This window comes from Tamandua tetradactyla, chromosome 8 (assembly GCF_023851605.1).
Source record: "Tamandua tetradactyla isolate mTamTet1 chromosome 8, mTamTet1.pri, whole genome shotgun sequence".
NCBI lineage: Eukaryota > Metazoa > Chordata > Mammalia > Pilosa > Myrmecophagidae > Tamandua > Tamandua tetradactyla.
The window spans coordinates 68,458,726-68,475,457 of NC_135334.1; the positions used below are offsets into that span (position 1 = coordinate 68,458,726).

General features: G+C 53.2%; 1 protein-coding gene across 1 annotated transcript in view; it reads left to right on the forward strand.

Moving 5' to 3' along the window:
- Positions 1-16,732, forward strand: part of LOC143645122 (guanylate cyclase D-like) — a 104,028-nt gene that overhangs the window by 75,344 nt on the left and 11,952 nt on the right. The window contains exons 11-20 of the mRNA XM_077114717.1: positions 2,563-2,647; positions 3,302-3,398; positions 3,500-3,628; positions 4,987-5,067; positions 7,618-7,794; positions 8,032-8,188; positions 8,500-8,649; positions 11,702-11,850; positions 15,315-15,478; positions 15,901-16,093. Coding sequence (XP_076970832.1) covers positions 2,563-2,647; positions 3,302-3,398; positions 3,500-3,628; positions 4,987-5,067; positions 7,618-7,794; positions 8,032-8,188; positions 8,500-8,649; positions 11,702-11,850; positions 15,315-15,478; positions 15,901-16,093 — 1,382 coding nt within the window. The remainder of the gene's footprint in view (positions 1-2,562; positions 2,648-3,301; positions 3,399-3,499; positions 3,629-4,986; positions 5,068-7,617; positions 7,795-8,031; positions 8,189-8,499; positions 8,650-11,701; positions 11,851-15,314; positions 15,479-15,900; positions 16,094-16,732) is intronic.

Here is a 16,732-nt window from a genome sequence, read left to right on the forward strand (position 1 = left end):
AAGGACCTCTTTCTTATTCTGGGCTCCCTGTGTTTCAGTTGTTCAAATGAGCTATACAGATAGGTTGAATTAGATTATGCACTACGGAAAATGTCAGTTCCAGACCAAATAAACCTTTCTTCCATTGGTCTCAAAGAGTATGTGTGGTTCTAAATTATAAACACTCTCTTCCTTACCCTTATGTTCTGAATTACTGTAACCCCAACCTGTTTGGCTCCATTCTTATCTCTGAATATCAGGTTATTTATATAAGACAGCCTCTCAAAATCCAGAAATAATAATCACCACTCTGGACTTAATGTGTCTGCTCTAAAAGCTTACAATCTAGGCCCCTGTTTTCTTAGAAGCATTTCCTAAAGGTGCCCATACCACTGTTGTTCTTTTGTTTCTGGCTCATTTTGTCACTGGTTGTTTCTTGTCTCGCAGTGCTAAGCCTTAGAGATTCGTATATTTGTATCTCCCTTCAGCCTTTGCCTTGTTTCTCGACCCCTTTAACAACGAAACCCCTTGAAACCGTTGTCCCCCCTCACTGGGGTTGAATGTCTCTCCTCTCATTTTCCCTTGAACCCCCGCCATTCAGACTGTCTCCCACCCCTCCCCATTTCTGCTCTTGTCAAGATCACCAGTGACCTCCACGCGCTGAATGCAAGGGCCTGCTGTCAGTCTTCCCCTTACCTCACCAACTAGCTGACTGTCCCTCTCCGGGGACGCCCCTGCCCCGCTGGCCGCTGCCTTCCATCTTTCTTGGTTCTCTTCACCTCCAACCTGTTAGCACCAGTCCCTCTGCATTGGATGTGTTCAACTGTTCTCCCTCTACACTCAGTCCCTAGCTCCCTTATCTGTTCACAGGGCTCCCAAATTTACATCTCCACCGCATTCTGTCTCCTAAATTCCACATATACCCAACCTCCTGCTTGCCATTTCCACTCGGATGGAATTTCGACTTTGATGGGTCTGAAGCTGGGCTCCTGATCTGACCCCCAAACCAGCTCGCTGTAGACTTCCCTGCCCCAGGGAATGGTGACTCAGGCACCCTCTCTCTCCCGCACACCCCACACCTGGTCCGTCAGCACATCCATTTTTAAAATTCACCCAGAATCAGACCACTGTTCCCTCTGCACCGCCTGCAGCCTCTCCAGATCTCGCCGGGTTATTGCCACAGTCTCCCAACATGTTTCCGTGCGTCTGCCCTTACCCCTGAACCTGGGAGGACTGGGGATCCTTTAAAAATCTATGTCAGCTCAGTCACCCCCTGCTCAGACCCTGCAGGGGTGCCCACCCCATGCAGAGTGAAGCCAGAGTCCTCATGGTGGGCTTCAGAATGGACTGGCCCCCACCCTCCTCTTTTTCACTCACTCTGCTCACCGCCCCAGCCTCCTCGCTGCTCCTTGAGTGTACCAGGCACCCTCCTGCTTCAGAACCTTTGCGCTCACTGTTCTTACACCCGGAATGCTTTTCCAGCATATATTACATCGCTTGTTCCCTTACCTCTTAAAAGAGAGAAGCCTTCCTTCCCGTGAGCCCTTGGGGCAGTGGTTGGAAGCCTAGAAACCAGAGCCAAACTGCTTGGGTTTAAACCCAGGCTCTGCCACTCACAGACCCCCTCAGTTTCCTCATCTATAAAATCGTGATAGAAACCCTGCCTATGTCCAGAGCTCATTGTGAGGAATAACTGAGTTGAAACAGATAACATCCTTTGAATGGCTGCTTGAACACAATAAGTACTGCGGAGTGTTTGCAGCTATTGCCATTATCTGGACTCAACTCAGATTGGGAGCTTCAGAAGGGGACAGGCAGAACAGTCCTCATGCTCCTACAAAAAGAAGTGGTGGCGGTTTCCCCCTTCTGTGGCAGTGGAGGTCAATGCCCTCTCTCCAGAATGGGGCTGGGCATTCACCACCTCTCCACCCCAGGTTGATGCCAGGGCTGCCTGAGCAAAGTAGCCCCCCACCCCTATCGCCCAGGCAGCCCCAAACAGCCTCTCTGCATCTGGCTCCTGACATGAGAGCTAGAGATTTGGACTCAGTGCAAGGGGGCTCTTCAAACAGTCAGAGCCGTTCCACAGTGGACTTGGTTGCCAAAGAAGGTAGTGAGTGGCTCATCACAGGGGGTGTGCAAGAAGAGGAAGAATAACAACTGACAGGGAAGTTCATTTGACAATTTTTACTCAGCCCCTACCCTTTCCAGGCACTGTGTTAGGTGCTGAGGACACAGAAATGAATAAGACTCAGGCCTTGTCCTCCAGCTGCTCTCAGCTTAGGAAGAGAGGCTGAAACACCAACAGAGAAAAGGCCATTTCATGGTCAGGGCGTTAATGGGGCCTGAGCAAGCCATGGGGGTCCAAGAGGGGGAGACCAGGGCGAGAGCATGGACAATCCATGGTTACCCTCACGATGTTTCCAGAGATAAGACTTTGCCCCATTACTTTAGGCCTGGAGAGAGGCTGGGCAGGGATTGGTGTCCCCACTTCCCAGGGGAGGAGCCGAGGGGTGAGTGGGAAGGAAACTGCCCTTGCTGTGTGGTCGCTGCTGTTCTGACTCACATTTGCTCCGCTCCCCACAGGTGCCCAGCCGCCGGGCGGCCTCCTCGCCCTGGCCCTGGCCTGTGTCCTGGTGCTGGCCGGAGGGTCCCTCGCTTGCCTCATCAGGTGAGACTGTCTGTACCCAAGGCCAGGTCCGCCCTCTGGGCCACATCCCGCAGGGCCTCTTTCCCGGGAGCTCAGCCAGGCAGCTGCCACCTGCCAGGGCCTCAGGGCCACCCAGCACTCCTGTGTGTCCCAAGGCCGTGGTCGGGGATCTGCAAGGTGCTGGGCTGCCTCCTGAGAAGGCCCACCTGAGACCTGGGGAAGAAGCCCGTGACCCTGGACAAGACTCTGTCCCTCCCTGAGCTTCCGTCTACCCACCTGGACAATCAGGGCAAACACCAGGATGATCTCCAAGGGCCCTTCTGGCTTTGAAAACAATCTCCCTGGGGTCTGATTTCCCCGTGGTCTGGATCCAGACCAGCCCTCTGCACCTGGGCCACGTCGGAAGGTGGCAGCTGCCCCCTCACCCCAGGCCTCAAGTCTCCAGGCAGCTTAGGGGCCCTGAGGCTCTGAGTCAGCAGGTGCATCTGGCCCGGGCTGGGGAGGTGGTGGTGGCGGGGCCCTCTCGGCCCAGCTGGGACTGGTGGGGACACAGAAACAGAAATAGGGAGAGAATAGGGACGTTCGGAGTTGGAGGCAGGTACAAGAGGCCAGGCCAAGGAGGGGGAGGGAGGCGTGTCCTGTCCCCACAGCCCCCGCCCTGCCTCTGCCTTCCAGGTTGGGCATCCGGCAGCTGCAGCTCGTGCGGGGGCCCCACCGGGTCCTGCTGACGTCCCAGGAGCTCACCTTCATCCCTCGGCCCGGGAGCAGACGGGTGGGTCAGGCACGGGCTGGGCAGAGGTGGGGGCTTGGCCGGGCAGCCAGGCGGAGGACCGAGGCCCACCCTAGGCCTTGGCCATGCCCGTCCCCCTCCAGAGGCTGCACGTGGACAGTGTGAGCGAATCAAGAAGTGTGGTGGATGGCGGGAGCCTGAGGTCGGTGGCCCAAGGGTCAGCAAGGAGCCTGCTAGCCCCCCAGGAGCCCACCAATGTGGCCTTGTACCAGGTGAGGGCCCCTGCCAGCCCCTTCCCAGGCCTGGGAGCTGTAGTCAGTTTGGGAGAAGCCAAGGGAGGCCGCTGCCTCCTGGGCCTTTGTCCACCGCACTCCTGTGGAGAGAGGGTTTAGTGGGTCACATAGTAAGTTGGTGGCAGGGCTAGAAGCGGTTCAGGACCTCCAGTTCCCAGTGCGGCATGCTTCGCAATCTGACTTTGGGAAACACCCAGCTCCTGGCCTCCGGCCTGGGGCTCTGCCAGTCATGGCCCACCCGAGGGTCTGTCTCAGTTGCTGGCACCAGCCTGGGCTCATCAGCGGCCCACTGTGGCAAAGGCAAATGAAATTCCTGGTCCCTGAGGCCATGTCGTGCGGGGACAGCGCCCAGCTCAGAACAGCTTCTGGGTAGAGGCTGGACTACCAGGGGAAAGGTGGGTTGGAAGGCCAGAGGTCAGACCAGTCAAGCTCTAAAGTTGCTGAGGACGTTGTGATTTTAGGCTTCTCACGGAACCAGTTTCTCAGGTGCCATCATCTGAAGCTCAACAATTCACTGCTGCTGTGATTCTCCTATTGTGTGACTCTCACGGTTGACAAGCCAGCCTAATTGTCCCTACAGGAAGCAGCATGAGATTCTTGCTCCTTCTGTTCCACCTTTTCCCCTGGGGAATTACATCTTTTCTGCTGAAAGGAGGTTTTAATGATGCACAAAACATGTTTTGCCTGCTTTTCTCGGCTAGCTGACAGGCTGTGGGTGAGGCTGAGGAGGCAGAAAACCCATCGGTGATGAGGGGAGAGGGGGCTTAGGCTGCAGTCAGCTCTGAGCCAGGCTGAGGCAAGGACAGAGCTCAGCCCGAGGCCCCCTCTCTCCTCCTCCCCTCTCGCCTTTCTAGAGTCCATGGGTCACAGGGTCCCCCATCACTTCCCAGAATTTGGGGTATCATGGTAAAGCTGGCCCTGGGGAAGGAACTAGCATCTCACGTAGCCCTCATTATGGTGTGTGTGTGGGGGGGGGGGGGCGGTGATTATCATCCTTGCTTAACACAACAGGGAAACAGGGCTCAGAAAACTGAAGAAACCTGCCCAGCGTCACAGAGCTAGAAAGCAGTGGCGTCAGAACAGGAACTTGGGTCTGGCAGTCCAAAGCCGGCCCCCGGCTCTGTCTGGGCCACAGTAGATGTCTAACTGCTATTTCTGCTGACCATGCTCGGCCCAGCTCAAAACACACAGCACGTGGTGGGGCCGCTACTGGCGTGCAGCTGCCGTCACCATCCCCATTTACGATGAAGAAGCCGGGCCTCGAGAACCTGAGGGTTCTGCCTCAAGTGGAAGTGGCGGGGGCAGCAGCTGAGCGCTTATTATCCTTTCTTGAATAGGGAGACTGGGTGTGGTTGAAGAAGTTTGAAGCTGGCACAGCCCCTGAGCTGCGGCCGAGCTCCCTTGGCCTCCTGAGGAAGGTAGGACTGCAGAGGGCATGGAGGCGTGGGGAGGGCGGGGAAAAGGCGCTGCTGGGGAGACCACCACGGATCTGGCTTGGTGCCTACTCAGTGGGGAAGCTTCTGGCCTTAAAAAGAAGTCAGTCCTCTCATCATGAGCATCACCCCTTTGCCAGCCCCTCAGTCACACTGTCCCCTGAGAGTCACCACTGTCACCTGCACACTCGGCATCCCTAAAGCCACGTCACCACCCCAATGCGAGCATCGCCACAGCCTCCAGGGGCCCAATCGCCTGCATTTGTATCATCACGTGGCCTCACTGACACCATCAAAGGACCTCAGCCTCTACCTTCCACCCACCTGCCCGTCAATCCACTTATTCACTAGGTACTTATTGAGCACCCCCGATGCACCTGGCAGGTTCTAGGATTTGGAGATACAGCCACCGAGGAGAGAGACAGGGCTTCTGCCCAGGGGCAGCTTCCAGCCACTTGTCATCACTAACCACATGCACATCTTCAGCCCCGAGAGGGTCACCAGCCCGAGAGGCCCTGAGGTTGGAGGACAGAGCAAGCCAGGAAGAACCCAGATGGGACCCTGCCTCCAGGGGACACTTTGCTGTAAATGGAGCTAATGCTACCCACCCCTAGGGGAATTAGGAGGATTGGAGGGAATGTATGAAATCGCCTGGAACCATCTCTCACCAGTAGCATACCTCTGATAAATGGTTTCATTATTTCCAACATCGCCACCATCTGAAACAAAAGCTCAAAGAGATTAAGTGCCTGGAGGTGAAGTTAGGCATTTCCCTCTGGGCATCTTGCAACCAATGTAAGTAGACGTTTCTTAAAAGAAAAGTTCCTATATATGGTTAAATAAATTTGGAAATTACTAAGTTAACCACACGACTTCTCAGAACCCTTAATATGCTATTATCTGTCATTGTATAACAACTTACCCTAAAATGCAGCAGTTTAAAATGACCATTTTATCATTACTTTGCAATTTTGTGGGTCAGAAATTTGGGCAGGGCTCAGCTGGGTGACTCTGCTTCACATGACATTGATTGGTAATCATTTAGTGGCATTCAGCTGGTAAATGGACTGGTCTTGGACAGAGGTTGGCAAACTGTGGGCCATACGCCAGATCTGGCCAAATGCCTGTTTTTGTAAACAAACTTTTATTGGAACACAACTGAACTCATTCATTGATGAATTGTCTATGGCTGCTTTCAGCTACAACAGCGGTAGTAAGTGTTTGTGAGAGAGATTGTGGGGCCCGCAAAGACCAAAGCATTTCCTATCTGGACCTTTACAGAAGAGTTTGCTGACCCCTGGTCCAGAGAGTCTAAGATGGCTTCGCTCATGTCCCTGTGCCTTGGTAGGAGGCTGGAAGCCTGAGCTTGACCCCTCTTCCCTTACAGGTAGTCTCAGGCTCTCGCCATGTGGTCCCTCCAGTGTGGTGGTCTCAGGATAGAAGGGCTTTTACATGGTGGTTCAGGGCTCCAATAGCGGATGTTTCAGGAGACGGAAGATGGAAGCTTCCAGGTGCCTGAGACTCAGCCCAGACATGTGCAAGCCTCCTCCCACCATGCACATGTGCAAGCCCCCTCCCACCATGCACATGTGCAAGGCCCCTCCCACCATGCACATGTGCAAGCCCCCTCCCACCATGCACATGTGCAAGCCCCCTCCCACCATGCACATGTGCAAGCCCCCTCCCACCATGCACATGTGCAACCCCCTCCCACCATGCACATGTGCAAGGCCCCTCCCACCATGCACATGTGCAAGCCCCCTCCCACCATGCACATGTGCAAGCCCCCTCCCACCATGCACATGTGCAAGCCCCCTCCCACCATGCACATGTGCAAGCCCCCTCCCACCATGCACATGTGCAAGCCCCCTCCCACCATGCACATGTGCAAGGCCCCTCCCACCATGCATGTCCTATTGGTCACAGTAATCGCAGAGTTTGCTCAGATGCAAGGGGAGGCAGCAGAGATCCCACCTCTTGATGGCAGGAGTGTCAAAGAATTTGAGACCATCCTCAACTTAAGCCATATGCCAGTGGGCAGTATGCAGGTTTCTCCCACAGCTGACCCTGAACTGTTTTTGTGCGGACTGTGATAATCTAGCATTCCATCTTTCCTGCTTTGGCAAATGCTACTGTCTCTGGTCGGCTCTGAGCTCTCTAACTTGCTGAGCAGCCATCTGGGTGGCTGGTTTGTGCTTGTTCCTAACCCCTTCTGCTCCCCTTCCTACCTTCCCCAATCCCTGAGTCTTGGGATAGAGAATTTGAACAGTTTTCAGGTTCATGGTGTTGCTTAGGTTGGGAAACAGGGCTTGATCCTATCCTGTGGAGTTGGCCACAGCTCATTTACATACTCATCCACGATGCTTTCATTCACTCACTCCATTCTTTCATTCCTTCCTTCATTCATCCATCAAACCTCTCCTGAGCCTCCCTGTGCTCATCTCTGTGCTTGGTGCTAAGTACAGGGCCCAGAGGTGGTACTCTAGTCCTCAGGGAGCCCCCCAGGGGCTGCTAAGGCACCCACTGCCCCAGCAGATGCGGGAACTGCGGCACGAGAACGTCACCGCCTGCCTGGGTTTCTTTGTGGCCCCCGGGGTCTGCGCTGTGGTGCTGGAGCACTGCTCCCGCGGCAGCCTGGAGGACCTGCTGCAGAACGAGGCCCTGCGGCTGGACTGGACCTTCAAGGCCTCCCTGCTGCTGGATTTGATCCGCGTGAGGACCCTCCTTGGGCTGTGCTTTGGGGGGTCGCGGGGTGCAGGGGAAGACAAGAGACGCTCAGATTCCCCAGACCTGGGCTCTTTCCCCTTCAACTAACAGAACAATCTGAACAGTGTGGCAAAGGGAGAGGTGAGGTGGGAAGGTTTCCTGGGCCCCGTGGGACTTCCGAGGGGACGCAGGGCCCCTCCCATTCGTCACGGAACTTTTACGCCCCCACCGTGCCCGCCCCAGGGTGTACGGTATCTGCACCAGCGCCGCTTCCCTCACGGCCGCCTCAAGTCCCGCAACTGTGTGGTGGACGGTCGCTTTGTGCTGAAGGTCACTGACCACGGCTACGCGGAGCTCCTGGACTTCCAGAGGGCTCCCCGTCTCCAGCCGGCCCCGGAAGGTCAGCTCAGGGGTGGGCAGGGGGCGGCCGCTAGGCTCTGAGGTCTTTGTTTAAATCTGGGGGCTTGAGGAATTCCTTACGAGGAAAGGGCGGCGTGGGGGGCGCTCCAGTCCGCCGGCCCTTCCCGTGGCGTGAGCTTGAGTGGATGCCCGCTGTTGTCTGAGCCCCAGGGTCCTGGTCTGTGAGCTGGGGAGAGAACAGCCACCTCCATCCTCCCGTGGCCGAAGGGAACAGCCCAGGAGATGTGGAGAGCCCTGGGCCTGTCGGGTGGGCCCTGGGTGACGGAGGCTGGCCCTGCCCTGTGATTGCAGAGCTGCTGTGGACGGCTCCGGAGCTGCTGCGGGGGCTCGGCGGCCCCGGGCAGGGCACTTTCAAAGGGGACGTCTTCAGCGTGGGCATCATCGTGCAGGAGGTGCTGACCCGGGGCCCGCCCTACGGCGCCTCGGGACTGTCAGCAGAAGGTAACTGCAGCCTCGTCCCTCTTCCTTGGCCCGTCCCTGGCTGGAGCCGACGCGCCCTCGGGTAGCTCTGCGGCCATCAGGAAATAACCACACAGACACACGTGCCCAAGAGCAGCCTTGAAAAATGGGTGACCCTCTTTGAGCCTGCGTTTCCTCGTCTCTAAAGTAGGGGTCCTTTAAAACCCAGACTGATATGGCTTGGCTGCTCCATATTTGGGGATTTGGCACCTGCCTGGGTGGGGTGCATTCCAGAGTCTCTGCACCCTGATTCTTTCGGGTGTACAGGATAATCGCTCTCACCTCTCCCGAGGTCACCTGCTCTGTCCACATTTTCTCTCTTCTGGCCTCGGTACCAGGGTCCAAATTCAGAAATGTTTCCTCCTTTTCCAGGTTCTCTTTCAGGGCTCCTTGGACCCACGCTGCCTCTGCCCAGCCCCAGGACATCTCCCCACAGATATAGTGACATCAGCCCACAGTGTGGGCCTGTGATGGAGCTGAGCCCACCAGCCCCTTTCCACCCCTAGTGAATTATCTTTAACTCATACGGAGGCCCAGCCTTGCTTCTTTTCTCCTCCGATGTGCTGCCTGGTGAACAATGAGCATTCCAGCCCAAAATTTATGAGGTGGAGGAGTGGGAAGGAAAGGGGGCTTTATCAGGCCATTGTCCAACACTCCTCAGTGGCCTTCCCCATACCTGCCTGCTGATCAGGGAAGGAGCAGCTGCAGGGAGGCTGCAAGCCCTGCCACTAGCATCAGGTCCTCCAGGCCGGGGCTCCATCAGGCTTTGGGTACAGGGACCCAGGCCCAGATCCCTCTAGCCTGCCTTAGACAGGGCTGTGAGTCCAGGGCCTGCTGCTTCCAGGGTGTGCTTTCCTGGGCCATGGAGTATACAGGGTCCAAAACACAGGCCTTGCAGTCATGTACGGAGTCACTGCATGACTTTAGGTATGAGCCTCAGTTTCCTCATCTTTAAAATGGGACCACGGTGCTTGCCTCTGAGGGTAGCTGAAGGATTCAGCGAAATGCTTTAGGCCAAGTGCCTGACACATGGTGGAGACTCAATATATATCTGCTTGGGCATTTTGAAGTGTGTGCTTATGGGGGATCCCAGGTTCTCTCCTGACTCGCCCACAAGGGCAGATACTGCATGCTCTTAGAAACAGCATCTGGTGAAGAGCCTGGAAGACCAGGGCTCTTTGTAGTTTCCAAGTCACTTTCATATGTATTATTCTATTTGAACTTTGGGACAATCCTGGGAGATGGGTAACTGTACCCTTTTTAGAAATGAACAGAGGCCCAGAGAGGGGAAGGACTTCTCAGCAGAGACGCAGTGGGACTGGGGTTTGTTCTTAAGTCCTCTGATCCAAGCTCAGTGCTCTTGTCCCTAAAATCTCTTGAAGTCATCGTTGGAGGATCTGCAGAGCTGCAAGGCCCATCCATCATGGTGATGCATTGGGTGTAGACAGGTGCTTGGCTCAGCACGGGGAACACGAGATCTGCCTGGCCTGGGGCATCTTGCCTATGAGGACTCCATTCTAATGTCAAAAAAAAAAAAAGGTTGGATCCTCACATGCTACTATTTGACTTTTAATATCCGCTGATTGAGAAAATACCCAATGACAAAATCCACTCTAAAACAACACTTCAGCAACACTTCAAAATGGATTTGTATTTTATTCATCACAATACCATCCACATACTTTTGAAAAGCAGTTGTACACGTGTGTGTATGATGTATTATTGGTTCCATCTGCACGCACTCTTAAGCACATACAGCTTTCCAGACCTTTTATGTGGAGGCTCTGGGGTCTGAGGTTTGCAGGCTGAGAACTTCTGTGCAGAGAAAGTCGTGCAGATGGGGGAGGAGGCCAGGCCCAATTTTAGTGTCTGCTTTTTACTGGCCCTGTGGTCATGGGTGACCTACTTCACCCCAAGACCCTCAGTTTTCCTGGCTGTAAAATGGGACAGTGGCCAGGCACTATCCCCAATAAGGAGACCAAAAAAAAAAAAAGGGATGGAAACGGGAGCCCTCATTGGCTCAAAGGGCTCCCACATCCACGCCTTTCCAAGGAGGGTAACCTGTCACACCTCATAACACTGGGGGTTATGCATTATTATTATGCCCATTTTATAGATGAGGAAACTGAGACCCAGAGAGGTGATATAACTTGTATGGAATGTAAATGGATAATCCAGAAGTCCCCGATCTGGCTGACTCTGAAGCCTGAGCTTGTTGCCCAGCCTCTCACTGCCTTCCTTTCCCAGTGTCCTTGAAAAAAAAAGTGGCAAAATATATACAACAGCTATCCTAGGGTACTTTTGAATCTTGCAGCTCACCCAGGCTTCCCAACAGCTTCCCGAGGTAGGGATTATTTCCAGCTTTTGTTAGTGGGAAACTGAGGCACAGTGGCTGAGCCAGAGCTGGAACACTGGCCTTTCTGACCATGGCTTGGTCTGTGTTTTTACCACGGTAGTGTGGGGGCTGGAAGGTCCAGCGAAGGGGATGTCTTGGGAAGATAATGATGACGATAATGACAAGTAGGCACTCTTGCTTCACACTCATGGAGAATTGGCACCTGAAAGTGTCCAGGTGGCAGGGCTGGTGGAAAGAGCCCCCAGTGTCAAGGCTTCAAGCACAAAGGTGGGCATCACTGGTGACAGAGCAGCAGCAGTTGTGGCAGGGTCTGGGGTGATGGGAAAAGCCCACTAGATGCCAGGTACCTAACAGCTATCATCTCCTTCCGGAAAAAGGCAGAGTTCATTAAGCTCATTTCACCGATGGGAAGACTAAGGCTCTGAGAGAGAACTGGCAGCAGATCCAGAACTCAAACCCAGCTCTCCTGGTTCTCAGAATGTGACCCTTCCCCTGGGCCACCTGGGGCAGAACCAGGGAAAGCCAGTTACTCAACAAGCCAGTGTCCACAGGCCAGCCATGCCATGGGACACGGAACAGGGGGCACCGTGGAGTGGCCTGGGGCATGAACCCTGCACCCTTCTCGGCCGATCCGGTCCCCGCCCAGTAGGTAAGGCCAGTAACTGGCATTTGTTGCAGAAATCATCAGGAAGGTGATGTTCCCCCCTCCCCTGTGCCGGCCCCTGGTGGCCCCTGACCACGGGCCGCCTGAGTGCATCCAGCTGATGGAGCAATGCTGGCAGGAGGCTCCTGAGGACAGACCCAGCCTGGACCAGGTCTACAACCAGGTCAGTCTCCCAGGACAAGCTGGGGTGCAAGTCACTTCACCTTGCTTTGCTTGGTGGGACGTGCACAGGCTCTCCTGAGGCCTAGAAACCCTACGACGCCGTGAGGGGTCCATGGGCCAGCACCCCACCACTGAGGGGAGGGCCTGAGGACAGGGCTCTCTCTCTCTCTCCATCCACCAACGACAGCCTTCACAGACCCACACATTCCAGGAGTGTTTGTTGAGTACCTGCTGGAGTGCCAGGCCCTGTGCTAAGGGCTGCACTTACTTCATTTAATCCATGTGATAACCCTGTGTAGAAGCACCGTTATTATGTGGGCTTTGGTTTATTTTTATTTTTATTTTATTTATTTTTTGCATGGGCAGGCTCTGGGAATTGAACCCGGATCTCCAGCTTGGCAGGCGAGAATTCTTGCCACTGAGCCACCATTGCACTGCCTTAATTTCATTTTTAATTTTCAAATTTCCAATATTTCCAAATACTACACCCACCAAGCAACAATCACCTCTTCCTTCCACCCTCCATCCCCTGTAAACCTCTAATCTACTGTCTCTAGAAATTTGCTATTTCTCAAGATTTCAGACATGATATCACATAGAATGTGTTGTAATGTCTTGCTTATTTTACTCAGCATCATGTTTTCAAGGTTCATCTATGTTGTAGCTTGTCTCAAAATTTCATTCCTTCTTACAGCCAAATAATATTCCATTGTAGGTATGCTACATTTTGTTTATTCACTCATTTGTTGATGGACACTTGGTTTGTTTCCACCTTTTAGCTATTGCGAACAATGTGCTATGAGCCGTGGTGTGCAAGTATCTGATTGAGTCCCTTCCTTCAGGTATTTTGGGTATAATTTGCCGGGTCACATGGTAATTGTAAGTTTAACTTTTTGAGACTGTCAAACTGCTTTCCACAGTGGCTGCACCATTTTACATTCCCATTTTATCTGGACTTCCAGGGAAAGGAAACTGAGGCTAGAGAAGTGAGGCGATTTGCCCAAGGTAACCAAGGCAGTGGAAGGTAGGGCTGGAATCCACACCAGGCTTGTCTGTCTGCAGAGCTGGTGCTGGGATCCCCCGCCCTGGCGCCAGAGCGGAGAAGCTGGTTGTGGCTGTGGAGACAGCACCAGTCCCCGTGTCAGTGAGTGGAAGATGTGAAGGGACTGGCCCCCCAAACCTGCCTCGGGAACTGCAGCGGGAGGGGTGAGGCAAGTCTTTGCGAGTCTGCGGGGCGGGGGTAGAGTATGTGGGCCTGACTGAGCTGGCTAATGGCCCCCACAGGGCCAACTCATCAAGCCTGAGGTGACATCTTCATGCCTCCCCTCCTCAGGCACAGTGGGAAAGTTGCCAAGGAGCGGTTCAGCAAGGGAGAGGGGAGTTCAGACAGGTGATGAGAGAGCGAGAGGCGGAAAGACAGCAGAGAGACTCATAGTTGTCCTTTTAAAAGACTTCCCACATCTACTGCATTCCCACATCCCCTATATTCCCACATTCCCACTCCGCCTCAGCTCTGGCATTAGCAATGGTGTCTGCATTTCACAGACGAGAAATCGGCATCTCAGAGTAGATGGACTCTAAGGAGCCACCATAACATGGGCTGCAGAGTTAGGGTTAGCAACCTGTTCTCACATCAGCCTGGAATCTTTCCAGGAGAGCAGTGGTTGCCAAAGACCAGGGAGGAGGGCAGGAGGACCTGAGAGGTCCCTGTGGGAAAAGACCCCTGCCTAAGGCTAAGCTGGGCATGAGAGATTTCCCCCAAAGGTGGGGAATTGTATGACACTGAGGGAGAGGCTAAGACCAGAATGCCGGGACTCAAATCTCCTCTGCCACTTACTTACGACTTGACCTTGGGCAGGTCAATGCTCTATTGAGCCTCAGGAACCTTCTGTGTGGCCTGGAAAGACTACCCTGGCTTAATGAGCTATATTAATGTTACCATCAAATGAGATAACTAATGTTTTTAAAAGGCCATTTTGGAGGAGAAATTAGTGAATGGGGTTTAGGAGTAAAGAGCACTGATCTTGAAGTCAAAAGACAAGGGTTTATACCTATTTAGCATTGTTCTGTTAAATGCAATTAAACAAGAAAATAAAGAGTGGAAAGGAAGAACAATATGGTCATTTTTTGCAGATCCTATCATTGTGTTCCTAGCAATCCAAGAGAAATAATGGGAAAAAACCACAACAACACTCCAAATGATTAAATAATTCAGTGGGGTAGCTGGAGCTCCACTTTCTGGTCTCTGGCAAGTTAGTTTACCTCTCAGAGCCCATGTTTTCTCATTGATACAATGGTGACCCCACATGTAGAGGTGGCCTTGCAGCCAGCTTCATGTCCTTGTTGGCTTCTCAAGGTCAGCAGCTCTCATGCCCAACCTAGCTGACCTTCAAAGCTTGTGCCTCTGCTTTTAAGGGGCAATACCAAATAGTCACTCCCCCCCACCCCGCAGGCATGTGGCTAACTGGTAATAATGGCAGTTGTATATGCACGCATGTTTGTGCGTTTACATGCACACACACACACACTCAGCCCAGCTGCTGGATTAATACAGATAGAGACCCTTCACTTTGACCATCACCCATTTGCTTCTACTGGCTGTACTTGTGAAGGTGCAGACCTCACTGGGGAAGTTTAGCAAGTCTCCCGAGGAAGCCCACTGCCCTACTCCCTGTAAGATGACTGAAGGCGCAATTCATAACCATGCATAAGCACACTCATGTAAAGAGAGAGGTACTTCTCTCTGCTCAGCACCAGTCATTAAGTGCAGCTCCTGCTGAACTAGTTTCATGTTTCATTGTCTCATGGACCCTATGAGCTGTAACTTCTATTTCCCGCCTTGTTTGCTGTTTGCTTTGTTGGAAGCTCAGATCCAAAATGGTGGCCAAATTCTAGCGTGCAGTTTTGCTTACCAACCTCACTCCTGGATTTTTCTTTTTCTTTTTTCCCTTTACTCTCCTTTCGTCCCAATAGCCTCACATATTTATTGTTATTTTATTTTGTAGTAATGCTTGTATTTTTCTTAATACTTAAAGAAATTTTGAAATAAAGAGAAGGATAGGTAGGTAGAAGAGACATTATATAGAGAACTATATATACTCTATCTGTGTATCTATTACCTATCCATCTATTGGAATGTATCATCTATCTTTGAAAATAACAAGGAATGCTTATTTAACAGTACTGTGAGACTCAATGCCACCGGGTTTTCGTTTGTTAGTGGGAAGGCTCTGGGCCCAGGCTCCTTCCTCAGTCCTCCCTGTGCCCACCACCACGGCACTCTTTCATCCGTCGCAGCTGCCTGTGCTTTTCCTTCGTCCAGCCACCCACCCCTGTGCCATTTCACATCTGCTCCCTACAACGCTCCAGCTCTCCGGGCAAGGGCTGTGGATGTTCATTCCCGGGACCCCACGCTCCCCGCTGCTGACCTTCAGGGACGAACTGGAATTTTTGTTCCATTTCCAGTTCAAAAGCATCAACCAAGGCAAGAAAACCAGTGTGGCTGACTCGATGCTGCGGATGCTGGAGAAGTACTCGCAGAGCCTGGAGGAGCTGGTCCAGGAGCGCACTGAGGAGCTGGAGGCGGAGAGGCAGAAGACAGAAAGGCTGCTCTCCCAGATGCTCCCTCCGTGAGTGCCCCCTGGGGCCTGAGTGCACCTCCAGCTCAGCTCTGAGCACGGACCCTGCAATGTAGATGCTCCATAAATCTGGGTCCCATGAATTCATTTCATTTGCTCACTATTAATTCAACATATTTTTATAGAGCCCTCACCATGTGCTATGCACCGTGTGGAGCGTGCGAATGTCCATTTTGTGCCCTTTTCCAGGCTTGGGAGCATGGCGGGGGTACAATGTCCCTTATCACACTTTACAGGAAGCACAGTCCAGAAAGGGGCAGGTATGTGCTCAAGGACAGTCAGTGCACAAGCAGACTTGTCTCAGATCCCCTGATGCTCGGCCCAAGGTCTTCTCCCAAAGTATCCTTCCTCACCTCCAGGCTGTAAAGAACGGGTCCTCCCACCATGTGACCCTGGCCCTCCCATCCCTTCAGGTCCGTGGCTGAAGCTCTGAAAATGGGAGCGACTGTGGAGCCCGAGTACTTTGACCAGGTTACCATATACTTCAGTGACATTGTGGGTTTCACCATCATCTCAGCCCTGAGTGAGCCCATGGAGGTGGTGGGTTTGCTCAACGACCTCTACATCCTGTTCGACGCTGTCCTGGGCAGCCATGACGTGTACAAGGTGAGGGTCCCGGGAGGCTGGCACCCCATCCCTTCTCCTTCCACCACTGTCTGAGTCCCTCTACATTTACTTCCATTCACTTATTTCTGTGTTTGTATCAGTTAGCTCTCCCCTGTAACAAACAACCCCACAACTCATTAGCTTAAAACAATTAGCATTTACTTTTGCTTACAAGCCCTGGGTCAGCCGGAAGTTTCTTCAGGACTCAGCTGGACTCACTCATGCATCTCTGGAGCATCATGGGCTCTCTCACATCTCTGGAGCTTTGGCTGGGACAGCTCAGCTCTGGCCCCCATACTCCCTCATCCTCCAGCAGGGCAGACTGGGATGCTTTGCATGGTGGTGGCAGGGTTCTGAAAGGGAACAGAAGCACGTAAGCCTTCTCTGTCAGGCATGGGCAAACGTTCTATTGGCTGAAGCAAGTCACAAGATAGCCTGGATTTAAACTTTGGGAAAATAAACTCCACCTCTCAGGGTGGAAGACCACAGTATTCACCTGTCTGCTGTTCACCTGTTCATGCAGCTTTTATTGACCAGTCCTGTGTGGGTTGAGGCAGACGAGTCCGCCCCTGCCCTCAAGGTGCTCTCAGTCCTGCAGGTAAAAGATGATGACAACTCACGGTGAAAGGGATGGTCAGG